This window comes from Schistocerca cancellata, unplaced genomic scaffold (genome assembly GCF_023864275.1).
Source record: "Schistocerca cancellata isolate TAMUIC-IGC-003103 unplaced genomic scaffold, iqSchCanc2.1 HiC_scaffold_782, whole genome shotgun sequence".
NCBI classification, from domain to species: Eukaryota; Metazoa; Arthropoda; class Insecta; order Orthoptera; family Acrididae; genus Schistocerca; species Schistocerca cancellata.
Window position 1 is genome coordinate 734,082 of NW_026046793.1, and position 14,822 is coordinate 748,903.

A 14,822-nucleotide genomic window follows, 5' to 3' on the forward strand; every position below is an offset into this window, starting at 1 on the left:
AAGAATGTAATAATTCCAATCCCAAAGAAAGCAGGTGTTGACAGATGTGAAAATTACCGAACTATCAGTTTAATAAGTCACAGCTGCAAAATACTAACACAAATTCTTTACAGACGAATGGAAAAACTAGTAGAAGCCAACCTCGGGGAAGATCAGTTTGGATTCTGTAGAAACACTGGAACACGTGAGGCAATACTGACCTTACGACTTATCTTAGAAGAAAGATTAAGGAAAGGCAAACCTACATTTCTAGCATTTGTAGACTTAGAGAAAGCTTTTGACAATGTTGACTGGAATACTCTCTTTCAAATTCTAAAGGTGGCAGGGGTAAAATACAGGGAGCGAAAGGCTATTTACAATTTGTACAGAAACCAGATGGCAGTTATAAGAGTCGAGGGACATGAAAGAGAAGCAGTGGTTGGGAAGGGAGTAAGACAGGGTTGTAGCCTCTCTCCGATGTTCAATCTGTATATTGAGCAAGCAGTAAAGGAAACAAAAGAAAAATTCGGAGTAGGTATTAAAATTCAGGGAGAAGAAATAAAAACTTTGAGGTTCGCCGATGACATTGTAATTCTGTCAGAGACAGCAAAGGACTTTGAAGAGCAGTTGAATGGAATGGACAGTGTCTTGAAAGGAGGATATAAGATGAACATCAACAAAAGCAAAACAAGGATAATGGAATGTAGTGTAATTAAGTCGGGTGATGCTGAGGGAATTAGATTAGGAAATGAGGCACTTAAAGTAGTAAAGGAGTTTTGCTATTTGGGGAGCAAAATAACTGATGATGGTCGAAGTAGAGAGGATATAAAATGTAGGCTGGCAATGGCAAGGAAAGCGTTTCTGAAGAAGAGAAATTTGTTAACATCCAGTATTGATTTAAGTGTCAGGAAGTCATTTCTGAAAGTATTCGTATGGAGTGTAGCCATGTATGGAAGTGAAACATGGACGATAAATAGTTTGGACAAGAAGAGAATAGAAGCTTTCGAAATGTGGTGCTACAGAAGAATGCTGAAGATTAGATGGGTAGATCACATAACTAATGAAGAAGTATTGAATAGGATTGGGGAGAAGAGAAGTTTGTGGCACAACTTGACCAGAAGAAGGGATCGGTTGGTAGGACATGTTCTGAGGCATCAAGGGATCACCAATTTAGTATTGGAGGGCAGCGTGGAGGGTAAAAATCGTAGAGGGAGACCAAGAGATGAATACACTAAGCAGATTCAGAAGGATGTAGGTTGCAGTAGGTACTGGGAGATGAAAAAGCTTGCACAGGATAGAGTAGCATGGAGAGCTGCATCAAACCAGTCTCAGGACTGAAGACCTCAACAACAACATCAGCTGAAGAACCAAAAACAAAAGCCAGACAGACAGCACGTCATAAAATATCATGCTACAAGGATGATATATTAGATGTTACAAATTTTTACACTACTGGCCATTAAGATTGTTACACCAAGACGAAATGCAGATGATAAACAGGTATTCATTGGACAGATATATTATACTACAACTGACATGTGATTACATTTTCAAGCAGTTTGGGTGCATAGATTCTGAGAAATCAGTACCCAGAACAACCACCTCAGGCCACAATAACAGCCTTGATACACCTGGGCATTGAGTCAAACAGAGCTTGAAAGGGGTGTACTGGTACAGCTGCCCATGCAGCTTCAACATGACACCATAGTTCATCAAGAGTAGTGACTGGCGTATTGTGAAGAGCCAGTTGCTCGGCCACCATTGACCAGACGTTTTCAGTTGGCGAGAGATCTGGAGAATGTGCTGGCCAGGGCAGCAGTTGAACATTTTCTGTATCCAGAAAGGTCCGTACAGAACCTGCAACATGTGGTCATGCATTATCCTGCTGAAATGTAGGGTTTCACAGGGATCGAATGAAGGGTAGAGCCACAGGTCGTAACACATCTGAAATGTACCTTCCACTGTTCAAAGTGCCGTCAATGCGCACAAGAGGTGACCAAGACGTGTAACCAATGGCACCCCATACAATCACACTGGGTGATATGCCAGTATGGCAATGACAAATGTGCGTTCACCGCGATGTCGCCAAACACGGATGCGACCATCATGATGCTGTAAACAGAATCTGGATTCAACCGAAAAAATAACGTTTTGCCATTCGTGCACAAAGGTTCGTCGTCGAGTACACCAACGCAGGCACTCCTGTCTGTGATGCAGCGTCAAGGGTAACCGCAGCCACGGTCTCCAAGCTGATAGTCCGTGCTGCTGCACACGTCGTCTAACTCGTGCAGATGGTCATTGTCTTGCAAACGTCTTCATCTGTTAACTGAGGGATCGAGATGTGGCTGTACGATCCATCAGCCATGCGGATAAAATGCGTGTCATCTCGGCTGCTAGTGATACGAGGCCGATGGGATCCAGCACGGCGTTCCGTATTACCCTCCTGAACTCACCGATTCCATATTCTGTCAACAGTCATTGGATCTCGACAAACACAAGCAGCAATGTCGCGCTACGATAAACTGCAATCGCAATAGCCTACAATCCGACCTTTATCAAAGTCGGAAACGTGATGGTACACATCTCCCCTCTTTACACGAGGCATCACAACAACATTTCATCAGGCAACGCCGGTCAACTGTTGTGTGTGAGAAATCGGTTGGAAACTTTCCTCATGTCAGCACGTTGTAGGTGTCACCACTGGCAACAAACTTGTGTGAATGCTCTGAGAAGCTAATCATTTGCATATCACAGCATCTTCTTCCTCCCCCAATGAACCATGGACCTTGCCGTTGGTGGGGAGGCTTGCGCGCCTCAGAGATACAGATAGCCGTACCGTAGGTGCAACCACAACGGAGGGGCATCTGTTGAGAGGCCAGACAAATGTGTGGTTCTGGAAGAGAGTCAGCAGCCTTTTCAGTAGCTGCAAGGGCAATAGTCTGGATGATTGACTGATCTGGCCTTTTAACACTAACCAAAACAGCCTTGCTGTGCTGGTACTGCGAACGGCTGAAAGCAAGAGGAAACTACATCCGTAATTTTTCCCGAGGGCATGCAGCTTTACTGTATGGTTACATGATGATGACGTCCTCTTGGGTAAAATATTCCACAGGTAAAATAGTCCCCCATTGGGATCTCCGGCTTGGGACTACTCAGGACGACTTAGTTATCAGGAGAAAGAAAACTGGCATTCTACAGATCGGGGCGTAGAATGTCAGATCCCTTAATCGGGCAGGTAGGTTAGAAAATTTAAAAAGGGAAATGGATAGGTTAAAGTTAGATAGTGGGAATTAGTGAAGTTCGGTGTCAGGAGGAACAAGACTTTTGGTCAGGCGAATACAGGGTTATGAATACAAAATCAAATAGGGGCAATGCAGGAGTAGGATCAATAATGAATAAAAAAATAGGAATGCGGGTAAGCTACTACAAACAGCATAGTGAACGCATTATTGTGGCCGAGATAGACACGAAGCCCACGCCTAGTACAGTAATACAAGTTTATATGCCTACTAGCTCTGCAGATGACTAAGAAATGGAAGAAATGTATGACAAAATAAAAGAAATTATTCAGATAGTTAAGGGAGACGAAAATTTAATAGTCATGGGAGACTGGAATTCGTCAGTAGGAAAAGGGAGAGAAGGAAACTTAGTAGGTGAATATGGATTGGGGGGAAGGAATGAAAGAGGAAGCCGCCTGGTAGAATTTTGCACAGAGCACAACTTAATCATAGCTAACACTTGGTTCAAGAATCATAAACGAAGATTGTATACATGGAAAAAGCCTGGAGATACTGACAGGTTTCAGATAGATTATATAATGGTAAGACAGAGATTTAGGAACGAAGTTTTAAATTTTAAGACATTTCCAGGGGCAGATGTGGACTCTGACCACAATCTCTTGGTTATGAACTGTAGATTGAAACTGAAGAAACTGCAAAAAGGCGGGAATTTAAGGAGATGGGACCTGGATAAACTGAAAGAACCAGAGGTTGTACAGAGTGTAAGGGAGAGTGTAAGGGAGCAACTGACAGGAATGGGGGAAAGAAATACAGTTGAAGATGAATGGGTAGCTCTGAGGGATGAAGTAGTGAAGGTAGCAGAGAATCAAGTAGGTAAAAAGACGAGGGCTAGTAGAAATCCTTGGGTAACAGAAGAAATATTGAATTTAATTGATGAAAGGAGAAAATATAAAAACACAGTAAATGAAGCAAGCAAAAGGGAATACAAACGTCTCAAAAATGAGATCGACAGGAAGTACAAAATGGCTAAGCAGGGATAGCTAGAGGACAAATGTAAGAATGTAGAGGCTTATCTCACTAGGGGTAAGATAGATACTGCCTACAGAGAAATTAAAGAGACCTTTAGAGAAAACAGAGCCACTTGTATGAATATCAAGAGCTCAGATGGGAACCCAGTTCTAAGCAAAGAAGGGAAAGCAGAAAGGTGGAAGGAGTATATAGAGGGCCTATACAAAGGTGATTTACTTGTGGGCAATGTTATAGAAATGGAAGAAGATGAAATGGGAGATACGATACTGCGTGAAGAGTTTGACAGAGCACTGAAAGACCTGAGTCGCAACAAAGCTCCGGGAGTAGACAACATTCCATTAGAACTATTGCCAGCCTTGGGAGAACCAGTCCTGCAAAACTCTACCATCTGGTGAGCAAGATGTATGAGACAGGCGAAACACCCTCAAACTTCAAGAAGAATATAATAATTCCAATCCCAAAGAAAGCAGGTGTTGACAGATGTGAAAATTACCGAACTATTAGTTTAATAAGTCACGGCTGCAAAATACTAACGCAAATTCTTTACAGACGAATGGAAAAACTAGTAGAAGCCGACCTCGGGGAAGATCTGTTTGGATTCTGTAGAAATATTGGAACACATGAGGCAATACTGACCCTACAACTTATCTTAGAAGCTAGATTAAGGAAAGGCAAACCTACGTTTCTAGCATTTGTAGACTTAGAGAATGCTATGGATAATGTTGATTGGAATACTCTCTTTCAAATTCTGAAGGTGGCAGAGGTAAAATATAGGGAGCGAAAGGCTATTTACAATTTGTATAGAAACCAAATGGCAGATATAAGAGTTGAGGGGCACGAAAGGGAAGCAGTGGTTGGGAAGGGAGTGAGACAAGGTAGTAGCCTATCCCCGATGTTATTCAGTCTGTATATTGAGCAAGCGTACTTATGCAGTACACCTAAGCTTTATTGCACAATCAACTAAGTTATAGAAAAAATTACTTTTTTAATTAGGAAAAAATTATAAAAATTAAAATGTGATACGTGATTTTTTTTTTATCCTTGTAATATACATAGGTCTAGTACCTCAGCCATCATGTTACTAAAAGCATTTTACTTCCTGTGGGGTTTTAAAATTGCAATTTTATTTTTGTCACCATGTTTCATTTGAGTATCTGTCATTCCACACGTGAACACCGCAGGTTCTCGTTTAGTATCGTTTATTTGCATTCAAATATTCACCGTATGCACAAATTCTAAAGTTTTCAAGGAATCCTAATAAAACTGGTTTAATTTACACATGAGACTGCAAAGAATGTGTCGTGACACAGTCTTTAATATAGGGCGCTTTCCGCAGTTATATTTACATTCTAGCAAATATCCGTATATTCATACTGCGGTCCAATACGAAGTTTTTGGTTCGAACGCGTTAATAGGCATACATATCCAAAAACCCCTAATCCTTCACTTGTTCCCAAACTAAAAACCGGAGCTATTTACCCAACAATACACTTAAAAGGCGTTAGCTCATTCCCTCTTGACTGCAATTACGTATCACGAGCCTCTCTTACAAAACACGTACAACCCAACAAAATACACAATCACAAACCAACGCTATGCAATTATCTTTCAAACTTACGAAGCAGCTGTAATGTCCAAATTCGCGCCGACTGAAAACATATCACTTCCGATCAATCATACGAAATGGGAAGCCTAACAGACACAATCAGCATTCATATGGTGACAGAGGTCCCGCGAAAATCATACGAAGCGTTCAAAGATCTACCTACAAGCAGCTACGTCTCATTGGCTCTTACCGCCAACCAATGAGATATCGGTGCCAGTTGAAATAGCTACCTATAATGCCTCGTGGATTTACAGCCCAAGACAATAAAGGAAAAAAAAAACAGCCCAAGATTATACAACTGGCCCATAAAACATCAAAACGGGATGCCACCTTCATACGGCGGGCACTTGCTTACCTCGTTTCACTTTCAACTGCGATGAATTCAAGGTAAACGAGTCTACAACCTCAGTTAACTTTAATCGTGATTAATTCCCTCATTTAACTTAAAACGAGGGGGTGTATTACAATTTTTGAAAGGCCTATTTTTTCGGTTAACTTTTAATCGACCTTGATGTAATCGACAACAAGTGTCGATAATCGAATTGTACACTGTTGACGTTTGAAAGAGTGCGCGACTGCGCGAGTTGAAAGGGGAAATCGGCGTGACATCCAGAGAGCTAGTGACAACAGAGTTGGATAGAAGATGGAAGAATTTAAATTAAAAGTCTTCAATTGGAGAGCAGGACTTGGTCTTCCTCCACCAGATGATGAAACATTGCGAAGGTTTGAGCTATTCAATTAAATCCGCTTTTCCTGACAGCCACCTGTAACCATAGTGCTAATTTTTCGTTTTCTCGCTGGATTACTGCTGAATACTTCATTTCATTATTGTAACGAAAACCTAATGTATTATAATAATTATCTCGTTTGGGACCTACTTGACCACGCCATGTACAACTAGGGGCATTTTATGGTTTAGTTTTACCTTTTCTTATTGTTTGTATTACGTTGTCTTACAGAATAGCTCCTTTTTGCGCTCATAGCATCAAACTGTAATGGTCTCATTGGATTTTTGTGCCAGGAAGAGTACCCTGAAGCGCAATTTCTGCCCGTTCAATTTCTATGTACAGTATTTTCATTCCTAAATGCGATTTCAAACTAAAAATGTTATTTTCGTTTTTCACATTGGATTTCTTCAGTGCCTTCAGTCCCATATAGACAGACTTGTTTTGTGGCTGTATTGTCGTGCCTCAGTTTTGTGTATTTTGATATGCATTTTTTTTTGTCACGGATGTCACTTGTTAGCCAGAAAGCTGTCTCTGAATAGTTTAACATATATATTTGGGTTGAGAATCACTCTTGAATTTGATTGGTTCATCAATTTTAAACTGTAATTTGTTTTCGCCACTTTCGGATTACTTTTTCTAATAAGCTTTCTTAAAATCTATAAAGATACTTTCTTATTATAAATGTTTTGATGTGAGAATTAGTTTCATAGCTAAAATTTGTTTCAGGCAAGATCCGTTTGGTCTGGAATTTTCCTGATGTTCACTGAATTTGAATTCAGGTTGTTTTGTGGTGTGGGAGCTTTTAGGACTAATGCAACGGTTCTGTCCTAACAAAATGCTTATTTTTAACCTCTTGTTCAGCAATTTCCCCTTCATTTGATGCTTGTGAATCTGAATTGGTTTTTAGAATTTGTTAGAAATCTTTCTTTGGGTTTAGGGCAGTTTGGAAGTTTTTTAAATTATCTATTTCTTGGTTATGTGCCAAGTGTGCACTTTCTTTCATGAAACAGTTTTTGGGGCTGGTATCCATTTAGATTTGTTTTAAGTGTTTCATATAAGAATCCTTGTTTTTTATAAGCCTGAAGATGACTTCTCATAATGTCTTTTTGTTCAATTTTCAAGCTGCTTGGAGTTGCTTGGCACTTTTTTTTTTTTCAATTTATTATTTGATGATTTGAATGCTCTTTGTCTAGACTTTACTGCTTGCGCAGTCTGTTCCACCATGGATGTCTCTTTCCATCTTTGTAGAGGAATTTGAGTTTATGTAGTTTCGATAAGTTTCTGTTGAGATTTCTTTGGAGTTTTGTGCTTGTGTTTTGAGTTCATTTGCTAATAGCATTGCTTGGAGTTAATCAGTATCATGTTCGGTATTACCTGTATCTGTTTGCTGAACTTTTGAGGCTTTAAATTTAGTTTCACTGTGGTTAGGTAGTGATCTGTAAATATCTGGACATTTGTGTACTTCTACATATTTAAAATCCCCTTGTGATGTGGCTATGAGATTGTGATATGATCAGTACGGATTTCGCCTAAATTCTTGTCAGGTGTTTTTTGTTTTGTTTGAAATGTGTTGACAGTTTTGTGGTTACAATTTCTACACAGTTAGACAAGTATCCATTTTGCTTGTTCCATTTGTGCGCAAGGAAGTCACAAATTATTTCCTTGCATTTTCTCTTGCACTAACTGATCATTAAAATACTCATGTCAAAATTTTCCCATGATTTTGTGGAATTTTAGAGATTAATTTTTCTATCACCCCCCATTGCATGTTTACTTTTCTGTTCCCCCTCCCCTTGGCTGATTAACATTAATTACTGTTTAAATTTTATTTGCACATTCAAAGTAAATTGTCATTAATTTTGTTCTTCACTTTGATTATGGATCTCTGAATGTCTTAAGAAACTGTTCATACAATCTACCACATGGGGTATATTTATTGGTGTTATTTTGCCTTTTTTGCTTTTTGAATAGTCTGTAATTTCCAAAATCTGTGCTACGTGGTGGCATTCTCACTTTGCAATCTTGTTTCTAGCATGGTTAAAATTTGACTTTTCTTAACTATTTCTCCTAATTTGTAGAGCTTTCTTGGATTTAGGAGTGAAGTAATGTTGACTGTACCAAACAAAGTTTTGAATTTGGACTGAGCAGACCCGAGAATTCAGATGTCTTCTGATTTGGGAACCTGATGGTTGACTATTCTAGACTACTGTATATTTATCCACGTGTAGACAATGTAAGTTGTATGTATGTCACAAATATGTGCCCAAGTACACACAGTTACATAAATAGGTCTGAAATATTTGCTCTGTTACATGTTTGTACAGCATTTTCACTATTCAATTGAATGTATTGCAAAAGCCCCTCAGTTATAGTAGTTATAATAGTACAGTTGTCTATATAATTTACATATTTCAGGTAATCCAGAAGTTTCAAAACTGCTATTTAATGAATAATTTTGAGTGTACAGTATTACTGGAGGTGTATATTTCATGTTTGTCTTCAATCACTTAATTGCATAACTCTATTTTGTTATACAGCACAAGATTTTCTTTTCTTTCCTGCTGAGGTGTAACTGGTGGCTGCATCTGTTTCCATGTTCATGTAAAGACTTATTTCTTTGGTGCTTGTCCATCTCTTTATGTAGGACATTGTTTGCAAACTATTCACTTGGAACAGTAAAGATTCCTTAGTGTATAAACAATTCAGTACAGTGAGTCCTCTTCCCACTTTGTTGTAATGTCTATAGCCTCTTACTGCAGCAATGATATTAATCACATTACAGCTTCAGCCCTTCGTTTCTGATTTCAGTGATCATCAGCTTGAAAATGTTCCATCCGATTTGTTTCAACTGTCAATAAAATTCACTTATTTTATCAAAAATTTTAATTTTGCGTGGAAAAATTGTTTTGTGTGTGTAGACTGTAGCGACTTGTTAGGTGTCACTTAATACCTTGGATTCTATTTGCTCCAGTCGGAAATCTCAGCAAAATATGCGAACTGTCTGTTGAAATGCACCACAGCTAAACGTCAGTTCACTTGCCGTTTTTGTACAGTGCTATGTACGCAATTAACGTGCAATTCTAGCCAGTTTAATTTTGCATTTCTGCCAAACTTACGAGCAAAACACGATGTAGAACGAAAACGAGTTGCTAAGTCGAAATGAGTTTATTAAATGCCGAAATTCAGATATCCTTGATATGCAAACTGCCAAATAACATCTCCCGGTGGCATATACACACAAATAACAACTCAAAATTCCACAGGAGACGCTTCACAAATAATACGTAAACCACTTATAGTACAATAAAAAGAGTCTTTTATTTAGTTGCATTAGACAAATCACATCCCAAGAACCTTAAAATGACTTGCTGGTGCCATAAACATACCTTAGGATCATACAGTAAGTTAAACACTGTGTGTGAAATTCGTTGGCATTTAGCTAGATAGCAAAATTAGTCAAAACAGATTAAATAACAAAGCTCAGATCACTGTTTTTGTACCTACCTAATTTCTGACTGTTCACTTGAAGACAGAGTGCTGGCTTATTTTCATAGTTTCAGCCACTTTTACCCTAAACAGTTATCCTTTGGGGCAGTGCAGCTACAAAAACGAATTAAGTATTCGTTCAGTTATTTACTACATTGTGTAGATCCCATCAAGAACCAACTTTGTGGATGCTGGAGTGAGACATTGTGTACATTAACAGAAGATAAGCAAATAATAGAAAAATCTGTATGACATATTAACAATAAATTAGTGCAAACAGTGAAAAATCCAGGTTGAAATGTAACGATATTGTGAAAAGGATAGTTCTTAATCACTATACAGCAGAGGTTCCAAGTCACAGATAGGCACAACAAAAAGAAAACAAGCTTTTGGCCAACAAAGCCTTTGTCAAAAAAAGACACATGAACACAACCACAGTCCCTCACAGCTGAAGCCAGTAGTCTGACTTCAGCTGTCAGAGACAAAGTCCTTGTTGGCCAGAAGCTCATTTTGGGACAGTCTTTTTGTTGTGCCTATCTGTAACTCAACATCTCCGCTATATGGTGAGTTGTAACTAACCTTTTCACAATACTGTTACAATAAATTAGTGCCATTCACACTTAACTACTGAATGGAAAACTGTGCCCAGTAGCTGAGAAAAGCACCGATCACGCAGGGTAGCAGAATGATCCACCAAACTACTGTTCAGTAGCCTTGACATCCTTTTGTTGTAGAATCTTGGAACATATTGTGAGCTCAAATATAAAATGTAATAAGAGATCTCAAACAGAATGACACACTCCATGCCAACCAGCATGAACTCCAAAAACATCAAACTTGTGAAACCCAGCTCACACTTTCCTTACATGACGTCCTGAAAGCCATAGAGCGAGGCAGTCATGGAGATGCAGTATTTTTTGATTTACAGAAAGTATTTCACTGAATACAACACCTGTGCGTATTATCAGAACTATGATTGTGTGGAATATTGAGAGAAATTTGTGAATGGGTAGTGGATTTCTTTACCTTGGATGGAGAGTCCTTGATGATGCAGAAGTAATTTCAGATGAGCTCCAGGGAAGTGTGTGGGGATCTTTGCTGTTGATCTTGTGTATTAATGATCTTGCAGACAATATTAATAGCAACCTCAGAATCTTTTCAGATGATGCTGTTACCTATAATGAAGTACTGTCTGAAAATAATTAAATACAAATATTCAGTCATATCTTGATAAGGTTTGAAAGTGATGCAAAGATTAGCAACTTGCTTGAAGTCTTCAGAAAAGTGAAATTGTCCACTTTCACAAAATGGTATCAAACAGTCTCAGTTGGAATCTGTCAACTTGACATTTACTTGGCTGCAGGCCAACTTTTTGTAGGAATGTCTAATGGATCACTTTGGTTCAGCTGTAGGCAAAGCTGGTGGCAGACTGTGGTTCGCTGATAGAATATTAGGGAGATGTGGTCAGTCTACAAGAGCGATTCCTTAAAAATCACTCATCTGACCTATGCGAGACTATTGCTCAAGTTAGTGTGATGCATGCAAAATAGGACTAATGGGGGACATTGAACATATTCAGAAGAGGACAGCATGAATGGTCAGAGGTTTGTTCGACTTCTCAGTGTGTCACAGAGATACCGAAGAAACTGAACTGGCAGACACTTGAAGATATATGTAGATTGTCCCTAGAAAACTTACTACAAAATTTCAAGAACCAGCTCTAAATGATGGGTCTAGGAATATACAGCATCTCCTGTAGGGATTGTGAGGGTAAGATTAGAGTAATTACAGTCTGCACAGACACATTTCAACAGAATTTTTTTCTGCATCTCTATATGTAAGTGGAATGGGAAGGAGCCCTAATAAAATGATGGGTGCAGTGGGACATTCCCTACCATGCTGTTCAGTGGTTTGCAGAGTATGCTTGTAAGTAGCAGCTAAATCGAACCAAGTAAGGAATAAAGCTGCTACTTTGAAAAACTTTTTATCAAACAGCTTTTATACACAACATAATATTTCAACAATGGAAAATCTAGGATGGAAAAATTAGAGTATCATGAAAAGGATGGATTGGTGGTGTTGAGTTGTAGACAGACAAACAATTAGACTGGTTTCTTTTTTAAGAGAAAATGGTTTCCTACATGTGTAAATATTCAGCCATGGTTGCAGTTGTCATGAAGCCTCACAACACGCTGCTACTTGCCATATAGCTAACATACCTTTTATATCTTTGAGTCTAGATATTCAGTTAATTTGTAGAAAGAATGACTAATGAGAAGGGGTTTTAAGTTTTCTTCTGAACTGGTTGTGATTACCCATTTTTTGCTTTGTCTGATGGGAAGTAGAATACTTTTGCACCAGGTAGAATACATTGCATGGGGGGGGGGGGGGGGGAAACAGTTCAGCTTCAATTTATTTTTGTCAGCAACATTGTAAATATATTGGGAAGTAAATGCAAGAATTTAGGTTTTTAAAAAGGCGTCTGCAAGATGAGCAGTTTTCTACTTAACATGCTATTCTTACTGGTCACTTCTTCTGGTCATTTCTTTAGGTACACACTCCAGAAGATAATTCCAGAAGGCAATGAGGAGTGAAAACATGTGAAACAAACCACCACAATGAGAGATGCTCCTAGCAAAACATGCAGAACTGACCATTTAGATTTGTTTATCAATATGTTGTCTCCAGTTTAACTTGTTTTCCAACAGGACTCGAAGGCATTTCACACAGGGAATTGAATGAAGGAAAAAAGTTCTAAATTTTATAAACTCCCTCTAGATTGTCAAGTCTTAAGGAGTCCAGTTAGAAGCCCAAAGCCACTGAACTTGAAGTGCCTTAGCAAATGATGTTTTGAAACTGACAGATCTAGGCTAGTTATCTGTTTGGCCCCAACAATACAGGAATATTAAGATGATAGTTGTTCTTACGTGTAAGGGGAATAGATAGGCACCAAGTATTTATTGAATCATGCTGATATGGAGGCTCTTTGATGATAGATTCCTCTTTCATTGAAGAGGCATTCATCCATGGTAAGGTATACTGTGTAGATGTAGTCATTACCAAATCAGTTGGCATAAAATAATGCATTGTCCATCTTATGGCTGGCTGTTCCAGAATGAACAACATAAAAGGAAACCATTTTGGAGGTTGACGATCACATGATCATCTTCCCTTCACACTTCTCACAGGATATCTACTATTCTATGTTGATTACATTATAGCTATGTCTAGTTGGCTCATTGTCATATTATCAGGCAAGGGGACCCATCGTATTGCCATTGTGAAGCCCCTTGTTGGTGCCCCACATTATGCTAGTGCCCCCAACTTCACTGCCCTGTGATGAACACTGGTGCTTCACAATTCTGGTCTCGGTAGGTGATGTCCAAGCTGTGGACATGGTTTTTAAATTTTAGAGAGAGTTTTTGTATTCATTTAAAGTGTGTCACCATGGTCTCATCTTATTTTTCCCCATTCTGTGATGCGAGCATTCTGCCACTATTCTGCAATGAATAAAGAGCTGTTATCAGATGAGGAAGTTGACATTCAGCTACAAACTAGGTGCGTGAGAGGAGCAGGGGAGGTGGAGCAGTTGTGACTCTGGCTGCTTCAGATCGCCTACATCTCCTATTTCATTGCAGTTCCTTACTTTTTGATGTTTATTTTCCTCCTCCTGTTTTTCACCTGGCTCCCTGTCTCAGGTGACGCCACAAAGAAAAGAGTAAATTGGCAGTCTCTACTTTCCTTCTTCCAGAAAGTTTTTGGCGTAGATTATTAAAGAAATTAATGGGAGGTGATGACCTCAATGTTTAGTCCCTTTCAAACTCCTCAAAAATTCGACAATACTATGGGAAGGATAGATTGCTACTCACCATATAAAAGAGATGTCGAATGGCAGACGTGCGACAAAAAGACTGCTGCACATGTGAACTTGCAGCCAAAAGGCCTCCATTTAATCTAGCGAACATACGTGCATTCGTGCAAGTGCAACTAACACACAAGTGACCACTGTCTCTGGCCACTGAGTTTAGTCTTAGTCATAGCTTTGCCCTCGTGCCAAGAGTTGTCATGTGCTCAGTTATTGGCTGTGCAAACCAACTGTGTGCTCGAATACATTGTCAGGTGCTTATCTACGTGGGTTCAAAAGTTGTGCTTCCTATAGTTCAATTCGCATGAGTAATTTGTTCCACTCACGAGATTCTGTTACCCAGTTGTTACAAAGTCATCATTGGTGTTTGTAGTACCTGTAATGACCGTGTGGAGTAGCGGTGTTGTCATGCCTGCTGCAAATACTAAAACCTTCAAGAGGGATTCTGATTCAACAACATTGCAGCCAGAGATGGGTAATAGGTGTGTGGATACAATGTGAAAACAGCATGGACAATGTGTTGGAAGCATTCTTCCCAATTACTGAAAACACGTATGCCATGTGAAATAGAAAATTATAATGATATTGTGTCAGGTCAGTTCTGTAGTGCTACAAATAAATGGTGACGAGAGAAACACAATGTGCATAAAGTGTAAATGTGTCTACCCAGATTATAGTGGAACAAAAAGGACTACAAGATGGTGACCAATTTCTATGTCTCAACAACCGGAAATACGGAAGCGTCCGATCCCACCTGTCTGCTTTGACTGATGACGTCACAAATCTGGCGGAAACGACCATAAACGACAATTCCAATATGGTGCATATAAAGTCGTTACATACACATTATGAAGATGAAAATACATCGAAACACATACACACACATGTTC

The 14,822-nt window shown here is 39.1% G+C and overlaps 2 protein-coding genes across 18 annotated transcripts in view; one reads left to right on the top strand and one right to left on the bottom strand.

Moving 5' to 3' along the window:
• The window catches only part of LOC126143123 (disks large homolog 5-like), a 1,046,479-nt gene that overhangs the window by 501,158 nt on the left and 530,499 nt on the right, over nucleotides 1-14,822 (bottom strand). For 2 of the 12 annotated variants that reach the window (XR_007529639.1, XM_049915309.1), the window contains exon 1: nucleotides 5,866-5,966. The exons of 8 other annotated variants lie outside the window; for them this stretch is intronic. Coding sequence is in view for 3 of the 4 variants with exons in the window: in XM_049915309.1 (XP_049771266.1) it covers nucleotides 5,866-5,906 (41 nt within the window). In the remaining variant the exon portion in view is untranslated. Of the gene's footprint in view, nucleotides 1-5,865; nucleotides 5,982-14,822 lie in introns of those variants that run through there. 2 more of the 12 variants (XM_049915310.1, XM_049915308.1) reach the window with 2 other exon arrangements.
• Nucleotides 6,446-14,822, top strand: part of LOC126143121 (disks large homolog 5-like) — an 886,848-nt gene continuing 878,471 nt past the window's right edge. For all 6 annotated transcript variants that reach the window (XM_049915303.1, XM_049915307.1, XM_049915306.1 and 3 more), the window contains exon 1: nucleotides 6,446-6,576. In XM_049915303.1, the coding sequence (XP_049771260.1) occupies nucleotides 6,497-6,576 (80 nt within the window). In that variant the 5' untranslated portion in view covers nucleotides 6,446-6,496. The remainder of the gene's footprint in view (nucleotides 6,577-14,822) is intronic.